The sequence below is a fragment of the Chaetodon trifascialis genome, chromosome 1 (assembly GCF_039877785.1).
Source record: "Chaetodon trifascialis isolate fChaTrf1 chromosome 1, fChaTrf1.hap1, whole genome shotgun sequence".
Taxonomy (NCBI): Eukaryota; Metazoa; Chordata; class Actinopteri; order Chaetodontiformes; family Chaetodontidae; genus Chaetodon; species Chaetodon trifascialis.
Genome location: NC_092056.1, coordinates 32754216 through 32778462, shown reverse-complemented (window position 1 = coordinate 32778462; position 24247 = coordinate 32754216). Strand labels below are relative to the sequence as shown.

Genomic DNA, 24247 nt, shown 5'->3' with positions numbered 1-24247 from the left:
ATGGAAAAATTAAGACTCAAAACGAAGCAACCTGAGAAGAGAGCTATACTAGAAGAAGGCAAAATCTGAGCGTCCGCTGCATGCTGCAGACGGTATTAACTGCTCCAGAATGTGTCTAATCAATAGGCCGTTGCGCATGTGGGATGGTTCGTGGCGGTGCGACGTGATTTCACCTTATAGAGTGGGAATTAATTAATAATTCATACGAGGGGCTGATCTGCTTCTCACTATGGTCAATCACATATATTTTGAATGATTAACTTTCAATGGCATTCTAACATTGTTCACAACATGCATTAGACAATTCTTATGAGTAGATGCCGACATTCAACAATAATCATGATAACAATTTCTAATACTCATCCTAATATATATGATGACTCAGGGTATAACTAACACAACCTAACAAAGAAATAAAGAAAGGCAGGCTATATTTGCCCCACACACTATTGTGTGTAGCTAACTGCTACAAACCTCTAGATGGCAGCATGGTTTCATGGTAGAAACTCAGACAAACTTTGTAGGAAAGTTAAAATCACAGCGTTGTCATTTTACAAGCTAGAAACACTGTAAGAAAATCCAAAGTTAAATCAAACATAGAGATTCAGTTATCCTGGTGTATTCGAAAGAAGGCACACACACATACAAAACAGTTTGCTTCAGGAATGTCTAATTACAACCCATCAGCATTATCTGATTTTGTAAGTTCCTCTGGGACCTGGCACCCCTCACCCAGACAGTTTTATTGTCCGTATCTCCCATGGACTATCAGGAAAGAATTAGCATCTCCATGAGAAACATCATGAGCAAAAGGCAACCTTTGATGTTGAGGTGTCTGTGTCTCTTGCTCCCCTGAAGGAATGTGAGAAAATGTTCTACAGCCAGACATCTTGGGCTCTATTTTCGATTCCGCCCGGAATCCGCTGGGGTGTGGCGGGAGTGTGGCTACTCCCCCTTCTCATCTCAGTCCCACCCAGTGGCGCAACTCAGAAGGAGGGAGGGGAGAAGGCGTGGAGTGGGTTTGACACAGTTGAGTCAAATTTTCACCAATCACACCAAGTCCTCGCCTCATCTTTAAAAATGCTGCTGGCAAGGCGCATGGCACGTTTCGAGGATGACTGAGCCCGTACAGGAAAGTGTGCGACGCCCAGACTTCTCCCAGGAAGAGACTGACATCACTCATGTCTAATATGAGATCCTTAGATGGTAAATCCTCGGCCTCCTCCTCCTCCTCAAAGCAATGATGTACTCCATCTTTGTATATAACGTTAAGCATTACTATTATTACTATTATTACCATTACATTACTATTACATTTGTGTTTGGAATGAAATGACGTGGGTAATAGCGGACAACGATCATCACTTACATTTTTTCCATGTGTCTGTCTCTCTCTGTCTCTTGAGTGCTCTGAGATAGATGCAGTATATATGCTCTGTAGGATGCCACGGATGTTTCTGGTTGGCACAGCGACATTAATTGATTAGTTTGCATCCCTGTTTTACCTTTATACATACAGTCAGTGTGAGTGACCATTACATGTGCCGAACGCGCTGATGCGTGATGAGCTGCTGACTAATACTTTAAAGGTGATTTTCCCACAGAGGCACACTGAGTGTCCTGTTCGAACATGTGACATGTTGTAACATGTGGTACCATATAGAGCACAATTGGAAAATGTGTTTCCACATGTTGTTAATATGTGGTAACATGTGGAGCGCATATAGCACTTTACCATGTTGCAACATATGGAGCACATGTGGAAATCATGTTACAGTACCATACCATACTAGAGATCGACCGATATGGATTTTTCAGGGCCGAAACCGATACCGATTATTAATAATCAAGTGAAACCGATAACCGATAATTAGAACCGATATTCGTTTGCAGCGAAAATTTAAATTTTGGTGTCAAAATTTAGAGTAACACACCTGGGATTAGAATGAATACAGTATACTGTTTGTTTGTTTGTTTGTTTTGTGTACATTGAAAAAAAAGACCTTAATTTTTTGTAAAATAACACAAACACAAAATCTTCATTGAAATGCCTGTAAATTTAATTATTTTTAAAACAAAAAGTGCAGGGGCCTTCCAGCAACATTTCTTAAAACTCTCTCAAATGAATAAATGAATGAATGAATGAATGAATGAATGAATGAATGAATGAATGAATAAATAAATAAATAAATAAATAAATAAATAAATAAATAAAATAGCTCCCTGAATTTTTGAAACATCAACAAAATAAACTGAACAGAACTGTTCTGAAATTTGGGTTAGTACTCCCAATTCACTAGCAGGAGACATGCCAGCACCACAGTTTTCATATCTTTGACGAGGTGTCCATTATCAGAAATGAATGGACGACGCGGAGGCGTGAACCGGTTGCTTAATTGATTGCTTAACGTTATGTTACGTGATACAAAGTATCATTTCAGAGGGCAAGTGCACCTCTTACTGCTTGTGTGTGTCCAGAGCAGACCTGGGCATTTTATGGCCCGCGGGCCGCATGCGGCCCTTTGGTTGACTCTGACCAGCCTGCGTAAGGTTTATAAGAAATTACAAAATAAATGTATTTTCTTATTTTACCTAATGCATGGATTGAATGTGCATTGCTTTTATTGTGAAGTTGTGTTTTTTTACGTCGCACATAGGTACGTAAGGTATGTAAGTGATGCATGTTACTGAATTGATGTTGTTGCAAGCAGGTTACAGGCGTCAAGATGACTTTCACCCCCAAAATGTTGACTAAAAAAATAAAGGTAGATGCTGAATGCAGGGTTTTCAAGAAGACATGGACTGCTAAGTATTTATTTACTGAAGTCAGAGGTAAAGCAGTGTGTTTGGTTTGCGGAGACCAGATTGCTGTGTTCAAGGATTACAATTTGAGTCAACATTACAATATAAAACATTTGGAGAAATATAAAAACTTGAATGATGCTGAAATGGCACGGATATCGGAGGATTTGGTAGCTAAGCTACAAAAGCAACAAGGGTTTTTTTTATTTTTTTTACCAAGCTTTACACATCCAGGGATGCAGCAACCAGGACCAGCTTTGTAATATCCCACAAAATCGCTAAAAACAGTAAGCCATTCTCAGAGGGAGAGTTTGTAAAAGAGTGCTTGGTGGACTCTGCAGCACTAATGTCCTGAAAAAAAACAGCATTTGAGCAAGTCCCGCTGTCCAGGCGCACCGTGGCAAGAAGGATCGAAGACATTGCGGGAAATTTGAAGCTTCAGCTGCAACATGAAGTTGCAAATTTTTACTTTTTCTCCTTGGCTTTGAATAGAGCTGTTATGTCCATGACACAGCCCAGTTACTTGTATTCGTCCGTGGGAAAATATACTTCAAGATTACGGAGGAGCTGGCAGCAATGTGCTCAATGAAAGGTATAACGACGGGGAGCAATCTGTTCACTGGGGTAAATGCATGCATGGACACACTGGGACTGAAATGGGACAGACTGAAGGGTGTCACAATGGACTGTTGTCCAAATCTAACAGGGAAAAAAGTTGGGCTGTTGAAACGTATGCAAGATGAAGTGACTGAAATCAACGCAGATCAGAAAGTGGTATTTTTGCATTGTATTTTACATCAGCATGTGTTGTGCAAGTCAGTGCTTAAAATTGACAAAGTGATTGATGTTGTAACTAAAATAGTAAATTTCATCAGGGCACGAACATTGAATCACAGGCAGTTTGTTGCACTTTTAGAGGAGCACGAGACTGACATCAGCTATCCTACAGCTGTCTGATGGCTCAGCCTGGGCGAAGTGCTAAAAAGATTCTGGGATCTGAAAGCAGAGATCCAAGAGTTTTGTGAGAAGAAAGGCAAAGACGTCCCAGAGCTCTCAGATGAGAAGTTGATGGCAGATTTTGCATTTGCTGTTTTCCATTTGCTGATGTGACTGCACTGATGACTGCACTGAACACCAAACTGCAAGGCAAGGGCCTTTTCGTCCATGAAATGCACAACCTGATGAAGGCTTTCATGACGAAGTTACAGTTTCTTTCGAGGCAACGGGAGAGCAACAATCTCACTCACATGTAAACCCTGAAAGAGGTCACACCATCAGATGATAACCTCTGCAGGTGCTCATCTCTGTTAGGAGCACTGCATGGTGAGTTTTCAAGGTGATTTAAAGATCTCAGAACAATGGAGAGTGAAATGCACTTGATTTCCTCTCCATTTACCTGCTATGTGGATGATGCAACTAGTGATGTCCAGCTGGAACTCATTGACCTGCAGTCTGATGCACTACTGGCAGAGCACTTTAACTCACAACCACTGCTGAAATTCTACTCTTCTCTTGAGCAACATAAGTTTCCAAACATGAGGAGACATGCTCAGAAGATGTTTGTTCTCTTTGGCTCTACCTACATATGTGAAGCTGTGAGCTGTGAGCTGTGCTTCGCATCTCCACCTCAGACATTCAACCTGACTTTGATGCACTTGTTAAAGACCAACAAAGACTAGATTTCTCTCACTGAACAAGAAAAAAAAACTGAAAAACACAGAATGAGTGATGAGAATGAATGTGATTTAACTACAAATGTAGGCATCATTATTTTCTAATATGATGTATCTTACTGAACCTCTCTTTTTCATTGCTGAATTATAACATATACTCTGACCAGTCTTACCAACTTATCAAAACAATGCTATTTACTGCTTTATATAAAGAAACACAATTAATTTTATGCAGACTTTAGTTCCTTTCGGTCCGGCCCTCCATAATATTTTGTTGTTCTCATGTGGCCCCATGTAAAAAATAATTGCCCACCCCTGGTCCAGAGGATTGTGCGAGATTTTGTTTCAAAGAATCAAAGTCCACAGATAGTTTCCTAAATCATTTTTATTGCAAGAAATATTATCCACCATTCATTCTGATCATTAAATGTGTATCAAGCAAGTAAGTCTATCCTAAATCGTTTTTAGAAATAAGCCAGCGCAATAATTTAGAACAATCAGGCTATTTGACCGGAACTTTTTTATAGGTGTCCTACAACACTTTTTAACTGACACCCTGCAGCCATTCAGAATCGAGTATTCACCCAGACCATGGTATAAGAGTTGTGAACAGTTTCATCTCCACAGCCAAACAGCGAAATTCAGCAGGTTTTCCTCCCTTATACTTGCTATAGTCTACCTACCGGTATGTCGTTATGTCTTTTTTTTATTAAGTAAGGAGCTTCAGGTCATGTTCACTTGGTTACGTCTTTTTTTTTTTTCTTTTTTTTTTTCTGTCGTATGCTTGATGTGATTAGACAAGCAGGTCGGTGAAATGTCAACTCTGGGCTTGCATGTTATCACTGAAATTGATCATAAGGTTGTAGTATTTTAAAAACTTCATCATAGAGGGTTTTTATTGCCACTTCGACTGACTCTGTTGCCTTGCCTCTGCTGGATCACCGGAGCAGTCATCTGCTTCTCCGTGTCTGTGGCACTGCATGTAGAGGCTTCAGCATTGATTGGCTGTCACTGACTCACTTGTGCCATGTAGCCGATCAGTGAGGGCTGTGGGTGGGACTTTGTTACACAGGCAAGAATGGTGACTTCAAGCGGAGAGACGGTGAGAGTGTGAATGGTTGTTTGTCTTGTAAGTTGCCCTGCAATCGACTGGCAACTGGTCCAGGGTGTACCCCGCCTCTCGCCTGTTGACAGCTGGGATAGGCTCCAGCCCCCCCGCAACCCCGAAAAGGTAGGCGGTATAGAAAATGGATGGATGGATGTTTGGACCGCTTCTTCCGTGAGGAGGAATCCCATTATCAAGCTACAGATCGACCTATGGAAAAACACCCCCAGGGGAGCCTGAGAGGGGAAGAGGATGAGATCCCCAATCTGACGGACCAAACGGCAACGACAAACGACACCGGAGAAACGACTACGACCGCGACTTGCAGATGCGGGAAAATCTGCAAAAACAGCTGAGGCCTCAAGATTCACCAGGCCAGGATAAGGTGTTTGGAGAGAGCCAATGTACCACAGTGCACAGATGTCACATCTGATGAGACGCAGGAGGAGCCGGGCCAGGAAGCAACCCCTAGAGCCCAGAGCCTCTGTGTGGCGCAACTGGCTCTTCCAAATCTCTCCCATGGGAAGGTTTGAATCAAGTGGCCACAAGCCTGCAAGACAACAGTTTGGTAGCAGTTTGACGAGGATGTCGACAAGGTGCTTGAAGCGTCTGTGAAGGGAGATATGGATAAAAGGCTGCAGGCAATGACGACTATCATCATCAGTCTTGCTCTGGAGAGGTTTGGTGCAGAGGAGGAAAGACCTGCACAGAGACCATACACTGCGAACCAGAGGGCAGTGAAGATCCACAAGATCCGTCAGGAGCTGAAGTCCCTCAAGAGGCAGCACAAGGAAGCTAACGAGGAGCAGGGGCCCCCCTTAGCAGAGTTGCGGGATATCTTGAGGAAGAGGCTGATGACCCTGCGCAGAGCAGAATGGCATCGAAGGCACCGGAAGGAGAGAGCTAGGAAGCGGGCTGCATTCATAGCCAATCCATTTGGCTTCACCAAATCACTGTTAGGGCAGAAACAAGGTGGCAACCTAGCCTGCACTAAGGAGGAATTGGATCGGCATCTTCAGGACACTTACAGTGACCCCAACAGACAGATGGAGCTCGGCCAGTGTGATATCCTTTTTAGACCCACCACCTCCCGTCGAGGACTTTGACACCAGGGAACCACTTCTGAAGGAAGTCCAGGAGATTGTGAGGAAGGCAAGATCTAGCTCAGTCCCTGGACCAAGTTGTGTTCCTTACAAGGCCTACAAGCACTGCCCGTTGCTGCTCAAGCGACTCTGGAAGATCCTTAGAGTCATCTGGAGGAGAGGGAAGGTGGCACAGCAGTGGAGATGTGCTAAAGGAGTCTGGATCCCTAAAGAGGAGGATTAAAGGAGATCGACCAGTTCAGAATGATTTCACTGCTGTGCGTGGAAGGAAAGATCTTCTTCAGTGTAGTAGCAAGGCTGTCCGACTTCCTCTCCAAAAACAACTACATAGATACATCTGTGCAAAAGGGAGGGATATCTGGAGTGCCGGGGTGCCTAGAACACACTGGAGTGGTGACACAGCTCATCCGGGGAGCCGGTGAGAACAAGGGAGACCTCACAGTGCTGTGGTTAGGCCTAGCCACTACGTATGGCTCCATACCCCACAAACTGGTCAAGACCACCATGACCAAACACCATGTGCCACACCGTGTTGCAGGCCTGATCCTGGATTATTATGACCAGTTCAGGATGAGAGTTGCAGCAGGAGGAGTAACATCAGAGTGGCACAAGCTGGAGGTTGGGATAATCACAGGCTGCACCATCTTGGTAATCTTGTTCGCCCTGGCAATGAACATGATTGTGAAGTCAGCTGAGCCAGAGTGCTGGGGCCCCCGAACCCAATCAGGGATACGCCAGCCTTGGATCAGGGCCTTTATGGATGACCTGACAGTCACCACGGAGTCTGTGCCAGGAAGCAGATGGATCCTGCAAGGGCTGGAGAAGCTGATCCAGTGGGCTCGTATGAGCTTCAAACCAGCCAAGTCTAGATCACTAGTGGTGAAGAAGGGCAAGGTCACAGACAGGTTCTGATTCAACATCGAAGGTCAGCGAATACCAACCATCTCTAAGAAGCCAGTGAAGAGCTTGGGCAAGGTGTTCGATAGCAGCCTCAGGGACACCTCATCTATTCAATCCACCAGCAAGGAGCTGGACAGCTGGCTAAAATCAATCGACAAATCTGGACTCCCAGGCAAGTTTAGCAAGCGTGCAAGCGTGGATATACCAGTATGGTATCCTGTCAAGGATACTATGGCCACTACTTGTCTACGAGGTCTCCATGTCCACCGTGGAGAACTTGGAGAGAAAGGTCAGCAGCTGTCTCAGGAGATGGTTGGGCTTGCCTAAATGCCTCAGCAGCAACCCCTTTATGGCAACAACACAAAGCTTCGGTTGCCACTGAAGTCTCTGGAAGAAGAGTTCAAGGTCACACGGACACAAGAGGTGCTGATGTACAGAGACTCAAGAGACCCAAAGGTGGCCCAGGCTGGAGTGGTGGTGAATACAGGAAGGAAGTGGAGTGCCCAGGCTGCGGTGCTGGATGCTGAGTCCCGGCTGCGCCGCAAAGATTTGGTGGGCGTGGTGGCCCATGGTAGAGCAGGCTTGGGACTGTTCCCAACATCTCGGCAGAAGGAGAGCACAGGGAAGGAGAAGCGGAGGTGGATTCAGGAGGAGGTGAGGGCTGCAGTGGAGGAAGGAAGATCTAGCAGAGGGGCTGGGTTGAGGCAACAAGGGGCCTAGACAAGGTGGGAGCAGGCCGTGGAGCGGAAAGTCACATGGACGGACTTCTGGCAGGCTGAACCACATCGCATCACCTTCCTGATCCGGGCAGTGTACGTTGTCCTGCCTAGCCCGGTGAACCTGTACACCTGGGGGAGGGTCGAGACCCCGAATTGCCCACTGTGCTCAGCACGGGGAACATCGGAACATATAATGAGCTCCTGCCCAAAAGCTCTCAACGAGGGCCGATACACCTGGCGCCATAACCAGGTGCTGAAACCGATTGCAGAAGCTATCAGCAAGGGGATCAGCAGCTGCAGCCGAGTGCACAATACCACCAGCACAATTGCTTTTGTCAAGGTAGGAGCGCAGCCGAGGGCAGGTCACAAGAAGGCGACAGCAGGGATCTTGGCAACGGCGCCAGATTGGCAGCTCACAGTGGACTTGAAGAAGCAGCTGAGATTCCCGCAGCACATTGTCAGCACCACCCTGAGGCCAGATATACTTCTCGTCTCAGAGAGCACCAAGAACATCATCATCATGGAGCTGACGGTGCCATGGGAGGACCGCTTGGGGGAGGCTCATGAAAGGAAGAGGACCAAATATGAACAGCTGGTCATCAACTGTCGGCAGCAGGGCTGGAAGGCGAGGTGCATGCCCATTGAGGTAGGCTGTAGGGGATTTGTGGACCACTCACTCCACAAAGCTCTCAGTGTACTGGGCATCACAGGAACACCAAGGAGCAGAGCCATCAAGAACATCACCGAAGCAGCTGAGAAAGCCTCGAGATGGCTCTGAATCCGGAGAGAAGGTCCATGGGGACAAGCGAATGCCATCTGAACACACACCACAGTTTGATCAACCGTGGTGAGGTCGCCTGGAAGAGGGTGTATAATGTTGAAAGACCCGAAACACCCGATGACACCAGGTTACATTACTGATGATGAGTTCAGTTGCATCGGAAGATGTATTCAAGAACATGTGCTCTTGTGTGCTAGTGTGTGTGTGATACCACTGTAGAACGTGTATATTGTAGAGATCTCATGAAGCTCATCTGTTCCATCCGATGCAGCCACAGGTATGATCAAGTAAGCTGAGTCCGCCCCATGGTGTCCTCCCTGACAGTCTGATCCCCGGACACAGACGCTGTCTGAAATTCATATTTTGATCATGAAAAAATATGGTGACAAGTTGAAAAAAATCTGTTTGTATGGAACTACAGTTTATCTTTGTGGATTGTTTTGATGCCAAATTGACAAGAAGACTGCTGATATATAATACCTTTTATCTTGTGTTTCTGGAGTGATGTGTTTTTGTGGACACATAAGGAATTGTTAATACATCAAATTTCTTGAAGGGAGATTGGAATGTTTTCCCCAGAGACCACGGGGAATTCAAATACACACACACACACACACACACACACACACACACACACACACACACACACACACTTTTTTTTTTTTTAACGTTTTGTCAAAACCATAGAAACACTAGGTAACTGCTTAAGTATGGCAGAGTTGTCTGACAGCTTAGTTACTTGTTTGATTAATGGTTTACAGTCTAATAATTTGTTTGTATTGAATACTGACAGTGGCTGAAAAGGCTAATTACCAGCTACAAAAGCTAATGTTTCTCTATATTTATCTCCTCTTTTTGCACTGCCTAAATGTTGCATGTCCCGTGCTGTTAACATTATCAGGGACTCTTGACATCCCCACCGTGGTCTGTTCTCCCTGCTGGCTTCTGGAAAGAGGTTCTGCAGCATTCGTTGCAGGATCACCAGGTTCTGCAACAGCTTTTTCCCTTGGGCCATCAGACTGCTGAACTCTAAATGAGCATCTTTGCACCACTGTTGTCACCTCAGGTCATTCTTCTCTTATGCACTTTGAAATTACTTAATTGTATATTTGTGCTGCTTGTTTTTCACTGTTTTTCACTTACCGCATATCCCTGCTGCTATTCCTTAACTTAACCTATGTTCTACTGTTTATTATACACACTGTTGATTTTTACAAAATTATTCTGCTGTTTAGTTTAACATTCTTTACAATAATTGTAAATATTTTCACCACCTACTGTTAATTTATACACATACATATACTGTACATATATATACATATATGTACACACACACACTTTTTTTTTTCTACCCTGTGCTGAGCCTGCTGCAATTGAAGTTTCATTCCATGTACACCTGCTGTTTACTGAATGACAAGAAAGTTTGTCTCTGTCTCTTTTTGTCAGCTGCTGTGTGTCTGCAGTGAATCTAGTGCCAAGAAGAGAAAAACAACTTTCTCATCGGTGTGTTTAATGTTTAGCATGTCAAAAGTGATTTAATTCATTTTTGTGACTGCTCTTTTGAGCTCAGACTCAAATGCTAATAGTTACATGGGTGCTGAAATTCTACTGCTCTGTTGCACTGACCTCCACCATCATGAAGTGCTTCGAAAGTTTCGCCATGCAACAAATAAGATCCAGCCTCCCCCCTCTCCTGGACCCATTTCAGTTTGCATTACAGGCCAACCGGTCCACTGTTGATGCAGTCTCCTCTGTTCTTCACTCAGCCCTCGCCCACCTGGACACAAGAGGCTAATGTCTTAGATTTCGAGGAATTCTTGTCCTATTATTAAACAAACTAAATAGCCTTAAGTTATTTATCTTTACAGGACGGCATGTCATGTCTGTCTCTACATGGTAGAGGCAGGTAAATTTATTATGCACTCTTAATGCTCTCTGTATCTGTAAGGCCATTTCTTATGGGCCTTACAGATTCATAAGTCCTAGGCCTACTTATGGTTCCTAAAGTCTCAAAAAGCAGAACAGGAGGCAGAGCATTTAGCTGTCACTCCTCTCCTGTGGAACCATCTTCCAGTCTTTGTCCGGGAGGCAGACACTGTCTCTACATTTAAGAGTAGGCTTAAAGCTTTCCTCTTTGACAAAGCTTATAGTTAGGGCTGGCTCAGGCTTGCCTTGGACCAGCCCCTAGTTATGCTGCTATAGGATTAGATTGTCGGGGGACCCCCAAAGATACACCGAGCTCCTCTGTCCTTCTGTCCCTCTCCATCTGCACGCTTTCATGTCCTAACACGGCGTGTTACTAACTTAGCTCCTTCCCCGGAGTCTCTGTGCTTGGTCGTCTTGCAGGTTCCCATGAACAGTGGCTGAATCTGGATTGTGGATTGCAGCTGCGTCTCCTGCCTTGGCCCTGCCTGACATCCACTGCAACTGCTACTACTGTTAATACATCCACTGTCACTGTTACTGTGACTGCATGTCTGTCTCTCTCTCTGTCTCTCTCTCTCTCTCTCTCTCTCTCTCTGACTGCATTTCTGTCTGTCTCTCTCTGTCTGTCCCACTCTCTCTCTCTTGCTCTCCCTCTGACTCAATCGGTTGAGGCAGATGGCTGCCCACTCAGAGTCTGGTTCTGCCTGAGGTTTCTGCCTGTTAAAAGGAAGTTTTTCCTTGCCGCTGTCGCCAAGTGCTTGCTCATGGGGGAATTGTTAGGTTACTGTAGATAAAAGAGCTCGGCCTGGAAAGCTCTGTATGGAAAGTGTCCTGAGACAACTTCTCTTGTGATTTGGCGCCATACAAATAAAATTGAAAAATTGAATTAAACGTGCAACCATGTAGAGACAGAAATGACATGCCCTATGAGATAAATAAGATAATGCTATTGAGTTTGTTTAATAAAGGGACAAGGTATAGACCTGTTCTATAGGAAAGGTATTCCCAAATGACTTATGTTGTGATCTGGCACTATATAGAAAATAAAATCAAATCATGGACCTCATGTACTCAGTGAAAAAGCGCTCTCTGCCTGCTGGTGGGTGGGTGCGCACATATGTGTGTGTGTGTGTGTGTGTGTGTGTGTGTGTGTGTGTGTGTGTGTGTGTGTGTGTGTGTGAGAGTGAGTGAGAGAGAGTCCCTGCGCGCGCGCACGCACCGATCCGGGGAGCAAAGGAGAATTGTAAATGTGCGACCATGTAGTGACAGACATGACATGCCGTCCTGTAGATAAATAACTTAAGGCTATTTAGTTTGTTTAATAAAAGGACAAGATATAGACCTGGGCCCGTATTCACAAAGCATCCTAAGGCTAAAAATAGTGACGTCATTCTTAGAAGATTTTTTCAAGATTTTTCTTCGAATTTTCCCTTGGTAAGATAAAAGTTATTCACAAAGCGTCTTAGGCCTTAAGAAAACTCCTAAGGTGAAAAACTGTTAGGAGGAGGGAGGAGGACGTTTAAGAACCCTATGTATGTCTTAAACAGACAGGGATTGCAGCACGTACCAGCGCTTCTCACACTCATCGCTCGTGCGTAAAAGGAGAGGGAACAACGCATTGATCTGCTGGGCAATGCTCTCCCAAGTCTGCCTCTTCCTTTGGGCTGTGATCCCGGCACCCAATTTCCCTCTTAATACTGTTTCATTTTCATCCACGAGCTGTGCCAACTGCAGGCACTGCTTTTGTGTCCATTTTGGCTTTCTTGTTTTCTTTTTATCCATTTCGTTCATTGTTTGGTCATTCTGCCAAATCAAACCGCTTTTTATAAGGACGCCAGCAAATACAGGAATTGCTGACAGCTGAGTCTGTGTCCACCATTCATATCAAATACATTAAGTAGTAAAATTAACAGCATGGACAGTAAACATAACAATAAGCAAATCAATATAATCAGCATGTGAATGAGGTACTGTAACAGTTTGGTCCTTTAAAGTGATCTCATGTGTGCTCATCCCATGATCTTTATTGCACTTGTATGTTCTGGAACGAATGTCCTTCATAGCCTCGAGTTGTAAGATAACAGCGTGTTTTGATAACAGAAGGCCAGATGACACTTTTCTCCTCTCTTGTCTGTTAGTGACGTCTCTTGCATTTAGATACACGCTTAAACAACACACACAGATTGTTTATTACATGTCAAGGATAAGGCACGAACAAAGCATGGTACGCCCACTACTTGGAAAACGGCCAATTACATTCTGTAACGCATGTCTGTTTATTGTACGGGGTTTGGTCAAACCCAATAAGATAAATGTGAACTTCTGTGTGAAATCTGTGCTCATCCTGGCGGAGATCTTGTGGGACCTCTGTCAGTCTGAGACCAGCGCTGCATTGCTTTATATGTGACCTCAATAAATACTTTGACTGTGAACTGAAAATTGCTTCGGACCGTTCTTGGGCTTCCAACAAAAGAATTAGGCTAACAGTAGCCTATGTTCAAACATTTTGAAGCTGCGTCACAATTAATTTAATTTTGCTGAGTTACATAAAATCGTGACATAAAATTAATGTCACGATTACGCATTTCTTAATACAGTCCAAGTTATATGATCGGTTGATTTTACTGTCCATTCATTACTTTTTTTTTCTTTTCTTTTTTTTTTAATCTTTCACCCTTTTTGTAACAACCAATCACAGCTTTTAGAAGACTGTATCATGCCTAGCAACATTGCCAAGCACACCTCCTCACTAAGGTAAAAGTTTCTGTACCCTCCTTGCTCAGAGAATCACTCTTAAGCTAAGATTCCTTGCTAGGAATTTTAAGGCTAAGTGAGGAGCTCTCTTAGAGGACTCTAAGAAGCTTTGTAAATACGGGCCCAGATCTTGAGCAGGGGTTTTCAAAGTCACTGTGTGGCCCAGATTTTTCGGACTAATTCACAAACTGGCACCACTAAAAAAAAGTATGCCAAAAGAGTTATTAGCAGTTCTTGTTTACAATGTGCCCATCGATGTACAGTACACACAAATGTCACTGAATTACTCTGACACTGAAGAAAACTTGATGATTCTCAGGTAAGTTCTGGACTTGTAAAGAGAATGTTTTTTGTTTTTTGTTTTTCTAAAAGGATTTCTGGACATCTATTTGTGGTGGACATTTGAACGTGCAAGTCATACTGAATCCAAACATATAGTATGTCATGTTTGTGTGTTCATATGTGACTTAACTATAGCTCAGAGAAGAAATTACCTTAATCTCCTATAGCAACTACCAACATCAACAGCCAGGTGATAGAGAAGTCCCAGGATGGTTGATGGTCCATCAGGGAGAAGCCTGAGTGAAAAGAGAGGAGAAGAAACCAAAGGAAAGAGATGGTTGTGGGAAACAAAATCAAAGTCTACCTTCACTCTGCTCTGTCCCCAGAGTGGAGCTGACAGCAACATACTGGCCAAAGTACAGGAGGTAACTTAACTTGTTGGAGAATCACTCAGCTAATTTATTAGATGATCCTGAGGAGGATATTGTTGTTGTTGTTGTTGTTGTTGTTGTTGTTGTTGTTGTTGTTGTTGTTGTTGAGATGAGGGGCTCTATTTTTGTTTTCACTGCCAGCGCGGGGGAGGTGCGGCACAAGGTCAAGTCCGCTTTACCGATGGGGTGTGGCGGCGCAGACTTTTGCCACATTTCCACTAGTGCGGCTCGACTCGACTTTACTCTACCCGGTTGTTTTGTGTTTCCATTAGGGATAGTACCTGGTACCCGATACTATTTTTAGTACCTGCTCTGGCGAGGTTCCAAGCTAGTAGAAGCCATACTCTATCTGTGATGTCAACAGCCTGTTGGCCACTGATTGGCCGGAGAGTGTCGTCACTGGTCTGCGACGTCCAACACCGGAAAAACAATCCCGCCCCCTCCATTGTAACGCCGGGCAACAGCAACCGCTGACTTTATTCTTTATTCTCACTCAAGGGAAATGGCTGCTCGTAAAATATCACCGTGGTCCGTCGACGAGGTCCAGACTAAAAAGCCACAAACCGAGCAGCAAATACAACATCGCCTCGATGTCCTCCATTGTTTGTCGGCTCTGTTTGTGTCGCGTAAAATTGACGTCATGGCAGTTTCACGCAGCCGTGGTATGACGACCCCGCCTACGTTAAGGAGGTACGATGAAGTACTCAATTGTAATGGTAACTCAACCAAACCAAGTAGAGTAGAGTAGAACCGGGTCGAGTAGAGCTGGAACTGTGTAATGGAAATGCGCCATTTGATATTTTCTGCAGGGCTGCACGCTGGCGCAGCAGGTAGTGCGCGTGCCTCACAGCAAGAAGGTTGCCGGTTCAATCCCCAGGTCAGGCGGGGCCTTTCTGTGTGAAGTTTGCATGTTCTTCCCGTGCATGCGTGGGTTCTCTCCGGGTACTCCGGCTTCCTCCCACAGACCAAAAACATGCTCATTAGGTTAATTGATGACTCTAAAATTGTCCGTAGGTGTGAGTGTGAATGTTTGTTTGTCCTTGCATGTGGCCCTGCAATCGGCTGGCGACCGGTTCAGGGTGTACCCCGCCCATTGTAGCTGGGATAGGCTCCAGCCCTCCGCAACACCGAAAGGGATAGGTGGTACAGATAATGGATGGATGGATGGATATTTTCTGCCAGGAGGAGACTGGCGCTCTGGTCCGGGAGGTCCAGGCTCGCAGTGGCTGTATGTACGGCCTCGCAAAATTTATTTCAATGCTGTCTATCTGTTTAGTGTGGAAAGTTATTGGTTGTCAGATGTTTTTTGAACTGATGTAACCGCAAATACTCAATGACAAAGCTGGGCAGTGAGGCGGTCCCTCCTCTCCCTTGCACTCTGCTGCTCTCCCAGTTGACACGGCACATGCAGTTCGGCCTCTCTCCATCTTAATTCCCTTGATGTGTCCTCCGTGAGTTCATAGTGACATCCACGTCGTACAGCCATGTTGTGTAAAACGCAACATGCCATAAAGAATGCACCAACATTCTGGGGGCTGTGTGTCCGATCCAGACATCTAAAACGCATTTTGAGAACCCCAAATGTGCGTTCGATGACTGACCAAGCACTGCTGAAAACACTGTTAAAACCACGCTGCCGTCTTGTTGAAGGTGTGATATACGGTGTCATCAACCACGTTTTCAGTGGATAGCCGTTATCACCGAGCAACCGCCCATCTAGAGGGGTGTCCCCCTGAAAGACTGTAGGGATGCTAGAATTCACCAGGATGAATGAGTCATGTGCCAACTCGGGGAAATTGGCATACACATTTGTCACCAGGAGAGTGCAGCCAGGGTGCGCATTGGAGGCCACAATGCACGCTACCACATCGACGACCTCCCTTGGCAGATGCAATTTGTTCCTGTGACATGCAAAAGAGTAGATGATTAAAGAAAATTGCATAGCCAAGGCGTTATTCTCGTGGCCCACCTGCACTCCTCATAGACTCATAGCAATCAGTGCAGTATATAAGCTGCTCTGCCACACCCTTTGCCAGACTGCTATTGTTCTAATGCAAGACTCTCCAGCTAAATCTCATGGACTGATCTTCCGTTGCTGACCCTTATTGATGACAAACTGAGCCTTCCTGAACCACTGAAGCTTAGTGACACCTGCTTTGCAAAGAAATAAATCTAATTTTGCTTATCACCTGAGTGGACACTTTTTCTGTGGTTGTATATCAGAATCAGAATCAGAATCAGAAAGCCTTTATTAGTCTCCCAGAGGGGAAATTTCATTTCAGTTACATCCCGTCCAAGAAACATGAAAAGAACAATGACATATAACATGGGGAGTACAGGGACAGAAGGTTATCTCAGGGAGCCAATGAAGATAACAATTTGTTTAGGTTAGGCCAACACTGCAATTTTCGTCTGCCTTGAGTCTTTCTGAGTCTCCCAGTGGCTGTAATTCAAATATATCCAAATTCGGTGGTCAATTTGATCCAAGCCGAGCTGACAACTTCTCCAAGTTGGAATCCACCCTTTGAATGAGTTCAGAATTCTCATCCAGCCTACGATTTTGATCAAGAATCGCATCCAGTTTGCGACCGTTCTCACTTATTGCTTGAGTCTGAGTGTTGACAGCCCTGCACATTCCCTCAACCATGATGGGCAGCCAAGTGTCCTGCCATCAACTTCCGAACTTTGCGATAAATCAGGAAGCTGCTAACTCCAGACAGCAGAAAGCCTGTTATCATAAATCCAAATGTGTAGACATCTTCAACATCCTCAACGGAAAGGATCAACAGGCACACGATCCTCCACCTCTCCCAGGAGTCCATCGTGTATCCTGCTGCAAACGTTCCGTCAGGGCAGGAGGGCTCACCTTGACCCAGTCTCTTTGTCAAGAAAATTTGGTCGATTGCATTGAGAGACCAGCTGATCAAATCCATGATTTTGGGTTTTCGAAGAGAATGCAGAGAGAGGCTCCAATAGATCAGACACAGAGAGCACAAGACAAAGAGCAGCAGCAGCAGGGCAGATAAGGGCAGGGAGGGAGCAAGAGCAAGCAACATTAATCTTTGTCACAGTTCTCTCACATGCACATGTTTATGCCCATTTGTAAAACATTTTTTTGATTACAGATGCTTGTATGAACACCACAAATAAAACTTTGTTTTTGTGCAGGGATGTGGGACTGGGAATGTTACACAGGAAACACTGTTTCATTGGGGTGGTGGATGAGAATGCTCATTGGTTTTTATTTAGAAACAGTAGTTTTTTTAAACAGTGTTGGGGCTCAGATGGTTCCTCTTCTCAGAAACAGTCTCTCCAGCCTGCCAGTTCCAGTCTATGAGTCTGCTAGCCTTCGCCAGCGTCCTCCAGAGGGGTATCCCCTTTGCCAACATCCCCCAGAGGGGTATCCCCTTTGCCTACATCCCCCAGAGGGGTATCGCCTTCACCGACAGCCGCCAGAGGGGCTTTGCCTTTGCTGACAGCCTCCAGAGGGATTCTGCCTTCACCGACGGCATCCAGATTGGCTTCACCTTTGCCAAGGGGCTTCCCCTTTGTCAACTGATTCTGCCTTCGCTGAAGACCTCCAGAGGGACTTCGCCTTTGCCGAGGGGCTTACCCGTCGCCAAGGGGCTTCCCCCTTGTCAACTGATTCCACCTTCGCCGATGGCCTCCAGATTGGTCTCACCTTCACTGCCAATGTCTTCACACTCTTCAAAAGGGTTACGCCTTCATCAACCTTCTACCCGTCCTCCTGAGAGGCACTGCCTTCACCAGACTCCTGCCCATCTTCCTGAGAGGTTCCATGCTCAGGCTGTTCGCCTGAGGTTACTTGCTTTGCCGCTGCTTAGTCCCCAGGCTACCCGCCTGAGGTTAACTGCTCTGCCCTGCTTAGTCCCCAGGCTAGCTGCTTGAGGTTTCCTGCTCCAGACCCTCTCCACCCACCCTGCTCTGTTTTGGACATTTGATTTTGGAGGAGGGGGGGGTTCTGTCACAGTATATTCAGCTGCCATTGTTTTCTCATCTGCTCACCAGTGCCCGCAGTACTTTTCCACTCTCAGCCGTGCCCACCTGTCTGCTCACCTAATCACACACCTGAGACTAGCAATCAGTGCAGTATATAAGCTGCTCTGCCACACTCACTCTTTGCCAGACTGTCATTGTTCTAATGCAAGACTCTCTAGTTAAATCTCCTGGACCGATCTCCTGTTTGCCAACCCTGCCTGTTTCCGACCCTGCCTGTTCTCCTGTTCACCGGTAACTACCTTAGCCTTTTGTCCCTGACTATGAGTCTTGCTTTTCATTTCCTGGATACTGTTTGCCTGAGTGTTTGGTGTTTGTGTGCCAGTTTGACACACCAAACACTTACAGAGACTCTAAGACTTTGTATTCTGCATGTCCCAAGTCTTTACCTGCCTGTGACTGCTGGATGTTTTATTCCCTGCACAATACCAGTGACTGTACTTGTTGCTGCTAATCTGGTCCTGCCAATTTAAGATTAAAAGGTTGATAAGTTTTACCCATGTTGTGGTGGTTCTGCACCTGTAGAAATTAGATGACTTACTAACCCTGGGAATCAGTCTATGAATTGTAAAACTCTTTATGGCCCGTTGTCACTGAGGGGAGAAAGAGGATCAAAGGACATTCAGTGAGGGACACTGGATAGAGGGGGAAGGTTAAGGTACAATTCACTGTACCTGAGGAGTTTATGGTATAGTATAAACCCTAAAGAAACAGGATGAGTGAACTCCCCCAAATGGTTGTTCTTTAAGGAAAGATTTATGATTACTAGGTGTGTGTGTGATAACCAGTTGTCCTTTTCCTGCTAACAGTATAAAAGCCAAGACATTGTTGAGATCTGCAGAGAACACTCTGCATGAGTCTTCCCTCCATGCTGCATGTATTAAAGAGACCTGATTCATCACACCAAGGTCTGTAATTCTTCAGAGACTTAGCAACTCTCAACAAGCAACACAGAGAATTTCCCTTACAATAAGCACAAATGTTAGCGGAATCAGCATGGCAAATGGGTAATTGATTGGTGATTGGTGAGAAGGAGAAATCACTCATTCACTAAATTTAGAAAAATGTTTTCAGAGAAACCACAAGGAAAACAACTTTGAAGTTACAAGCAATGAAGGACACTGCTAGTTTCTGGAAAGTGTTCTTCAAATAAAAGACACACATGAACACATACAGCACAGAGAAAAAAAGACACTGACTCATATTTCTTTATAATTACAGTTGACATTTATAGAGCTAATACAAAACCACTGTGGTACAGATCATTTATAAAAAGTAAACCATAACGACAATATAAATAGTTCAGAATCCTGATCAGTAAAAATATCTTGGTCCCCTCCCAGCGTCAGAGTTGAAACCAAGGCAAGAGTAAGAATGGATTGTGGTTGACGATAAATGAAGGTTTTATTGCTTTCACAACTGCATGTATCAACTACTAGACTGGAGCTCTTTCACAGGCGGATTGAGCCAAATCATGTCTTATACAAATTAACTCTTCAGTTCCCCCTACTGTTGAATAGATGGGCCATCTTATAAGGAGCCTGTCAGAATTAAGCCTACAGGAATTTTACTGGCCTGGGTTTCAGTGAGTGTTTCATTATCCCATTATGGTCTAAATGCTGCTTTGAAGACACTTCCGACCTGGCTGAATACCATCCTGAGAGAATTGCTGGACATAAATACTTGCCCGGGGTTTTATTCTCCAGGAAAATTACAATATTTTAAAACACATAACATTAGCATAAACCCTGCATAAAATCATATCTGCAACCACCAAACAGAACAGAACAAGAGCAGAATTTTGAATGTAGTTCTAGTATCTGCTGTCTGAAAAGGGACCCTTCAATTTCAACAGAATCAGACCACCGGTCTAACTATAATGACTACATGGACTGAAAACAAAAATTCAGCTTTAAAGCTCTTCCTCTTAAATCACAATATTAGTGATTTCTAGCTCTTGAGTATGCAGGACTTCAGTCTGTTTTAAGGACTAGTCACACCAGAAAGAGAAATTCATATTTCCAAAACAGGTGTCGTTAGAGGCTTGGGGACGTAGGGACTACTTGCAGGGCTAGAAGGTGAAAAACTGTAACTGGTGAGCTAACCACTAACACACTAGCCAGCTTGGAAGCTGGCTAGTGTGTGAAGCTAGCAAATCACATTACCTCTCTGATCTCCTTTACATTTTCTCTGTACTGTGCTGTTCTACTGTACTCCCCTCTGAAATTTTCATTTTCATTTCATTCACTTAAGAGTTACTGAAGGGGAAAAAGCAACATTTCCAACTTTCAGTTTGCAAGCTCCGTAGCTCAGTTGCTAGTAGGACACTAACGTAGAACAGTTGATACTTTTAACAGAGGAAGGTTAAATAAGAGCAGACGGTGATACAGCTAATAGGCTACAGTAGCATCTGACATTTTGGATTCTCTGGCTATATGGTTCTTCAAAAGGTCAGCACTGTCAAGACGGTTTGCTGCTGGTTAACAGTGTGAATCAAAGTGAATCACAGCTGACAATATCAAATTGACTCAGAATGACTTTGCCCTAGAGAGTGAATCCACTAATCGTGGAGATTATCATGAAATGAATGAGCTTTGTTCTGAAATGTGTTGAAATGTGTGTTAAATGCTAATGTGACCAATCCTTTAGTGGACATTCACAGGTACATATCCCCTTCACAGAAACGACTAAGAAGAGATTTTACTACTTTCATCCCTTCAATCCCACTGATGAAATGCTCCACCATCTTCTGTACTTTTCGGCTGGCAGAAATTCTATATGTTTGGTGCTTTGTGTTAGTCTTTTATTGTTGCCAAATAACTGATCATTTATGTGTGAGAAAAACCGTTTCAACACAAGCATCTGACTTCCTTTGAAAAGGAAATAACAAAAACATGGTCTCGGCCTTGCTCATTTTCAGCCTGGTCAGGTCTGAAAGGCACAGGTAAGGACCAGATTCAGATGCATAATTCTAGTTCTGCATATACCTTAGTGTTGTCTGTTTGGCTCTTTTGTCCTCTTTTTTTCATGCAAAAAAATTAGCTTGCATCTGAACACAGCCCTCATACTAATGACTCAGAGCTGTGTGTGGAGTGGGTTTTTCAGTTTGAGCCGCACAGACTGACTGGGGAGTGACAATTAGGCAGGGAGCACACATACACACATATTTTGTGGCTAGTTGTGCAGTGATCTCAGCATTGGTTATGACCTTAAAATTCATGAGAAATATGTGTGTGTGTACATATGTCGCTGAAATGGTCTTTTATATATATATATATTCCCTTGTGATATATCAAAACAGCTATGACAGCTATGGGCAAACATGAATACTAGAGATGTAGATGAGTGGTTGAGGCTTGATGACATGAGGTAAGAATGAGTGAGTACATCGAAAGGATGATCAGCCTCTGTTTGAAAAAAGATCTTTTTAAACAGCATTATATTGTCTGGACATCCCATTAATGTCTGTCGCACTCTGGTGGGTTTTATCTTACTGCTGTGTGCCTATTCATCCAAGTTTGTCCAAGCATATGTGAGTCTTAGTGTCTATGAGAAAGTGTGTGTGTATGTGTGTTCTGTGTAACGGTGGAGACACACATTAACTCCTTCATGTTTAAACAATTATGTGATTTGACTAAGTCTCCTGAAAAAGAAACGTGCATTTGTTTTTAATTATAGTTAGATTTTTGGTCACTAACATGGCAAGCAATCAGTTGAGGAAACTGGCAATTTATAATATGCACAGAGATAAAAGTGACACTGACTTTTTGATCTGACTCTGGGTAAAATCTTTCCTAAAATGTTGGAGTGACACTTTAAAACTTGTTGTGCAGAAGACATTGCTGCTTCCTGGTACAAAAAAATAACCAATACTGGAGATATAGACATTTCCCCCCAAGAACAACAAATATTCACCTTCTTTGTCTCACTATATGTATGTGTATCTGTGTATGTGTTTGTCATGGGATCTGGAGCTGCAGTTCTTCGTCATCCTCGTCCATGTCACTGGTTGGACACTCTGGGTTTTCAGGAGTGAACCGGGCTGTTCGCATCTTGCCAAACAGACCAGGATTCTGCTGCTGCCGCCGCAGTCTGGGTATTAAGGGAGGGAGGGAGGGACGGAGGGAGGGACGGAGGGACGGACGGACGGACGGACGGACGGACAGACAGACAGACAGACAGACAGACAGACAGACAGAGAGCATGATGTTAAAATAACATTACATTGAACCATGAATAGTTTGAAATTTTATGGCAGCCATCAAATATTTGCTGAATTTTTTCAGTTTGGACAAAAGTGGTGGACTGATCCACCAATCCACCGACCTGCACTGAACAAAGACAGAGGTTACCATCTTCCCACATAGAATCACCTGTCACTTATTACAATTACAATTTGGCAGACGTGCATATGAATTCACACACCAATGGGACAGCATCAGGGCAGTTTTGGGGTTCAGTATCTTGCCCAAGGATACTTTGGCATGTGGACTGCCTCTGCCAGGGAATCGAACCACGACCTCCTGATCGGCGGACGACCGTTCTACCTCCTCAGCCACAACCGCCACTTATGCTGGGATCAGACTACATAATACTTTTGTCTTTGATGATGGTCACTGTGTCAGATCTTATGATCACACACAAAACTCTTGCCCTGTCCTGGCAAGATGACATATATGACCCAAATAAACAGCACATCTGATCATGCACAAGTTGCCAAGTCATTGGGGAGGCGGGTGAAACAACTGACAGAATTGTGTGTGATAGCAGTCTTGTGTTCATAAAAAAAGCAAAGAAAGAAAAAAACAACTGTGGATGCGCTGTAACATTAAAGCAAATGCAATTTATTTCCATAGTTTTTAATTAGATTTGGAGCAGGCTTGGCTGTGTTTCCCGCATCAAACAGGCTACTTTAATGTTCGATCTGGAATGAGTAACTATAAGCATATTCCTCCAATTAGGATTTGGGATAATGTTATGACAGCATGGCCAGCTACTTGCCTGGCTGATGAAGTGCTTCCCGTGTTTCTCGCCGTCTTTTTTGACTCGTTTATGTACTTGAGGAAACGTCAAATAGGCAGGGGTACTGTTGCCACAGCTCAACGAACTTTTCTATATTACACTGTCCCACCTGACAGCAGCAACCTCAGCATCCCTCCTTCTCCTCCTCCTCCTCTTCTTCGCCATGATTACCTGACTGTGCTCTGAATAGAGCACCTGGACAAACTCAGAAACATATCATGGGAGAGGACAAACTAGGCGTGTCAAGACAAAAAAAAAATCTGCTATGCTAGTCTTTTTCTCAAGGTGTCGTAGGGCGTCCCAGATGTGGCATGAAAGGTCGTTTAGCATGTCCCACTACACAGGTGAGAAGAAGAGAGTAATGGATTGGGATTTCTCCTAACATGCACCATTAAAGATTGAGTGGGCGCTGAAGAGCATTTGCAACCCCCTGTGAACAACTGTAGGGCCCAGTCACACCAGCATTTAAAATGGTATAATTTTGCGTTTTAACGCTGGTTTGTTGGTTATTTTAATGGACTGGCGTGTGCAGTTTCCCCTCCCCAACTTCGCATGTTGTGTGTCAAAAATGTGACTAATAAAGGATTTCTTCTTCTTCTTCTTCTTCTTCTTCTTCTTCTTCTTCTTCTTCTTCTTCTTCAGTAGAAGAATGGGGAGCAGTGATGATAAAATTGTTGATTTATTTGTATTTGTAATGTTGATATATACATTACTGAACCTGCCAAAATAAAA

General features: G+C 44.3%; 1 protein-coding gene and 2 pseudogenes across 2 annotated transcripts in view; 2 read left to right on the top strand and 1 right to left on the bottom strand.

Annotated features, from left to right (window-relative positions):
- Positions 1 to 3483: 3483 nt before the first annotated feature.
- On the top strand, positions 3484 to 4495 carry LOC139342113 (general transcription factor II-I repeat domain-containing protein 2B-like; annotated as a pseudogene).
- Positions 4496 to 6119: 1624 nt separating this feature from the next.
- Positions 6120 to 9122, top strand: LOC139341336 (uncharacterized; annotated as a pseudogene).
- A 10582-nt stretch (positions 9123 to 19704) lies between these two features.
- Positions 19705 to 24247, bottom strand: part of ccdc102a (coiled-coil domain containing 102A) — a 97944-nt gene continuing 93401 nt past the window's right edge. For both annotated transcript variants that reach the window (XM_070969391.1, XM_070969385.1), the window contains one exon: positions 19705 to 22585. In XM_070969391.1, coding sequence (XP_070825492.1) covers positions 22453 to 22585 — 133 coding nt within the window. In that variant the 3' untranslated portion in view covers positions 19705 to 22452. The remainder of the gene's footprint in view (positions 22586 to 24247) is intronic.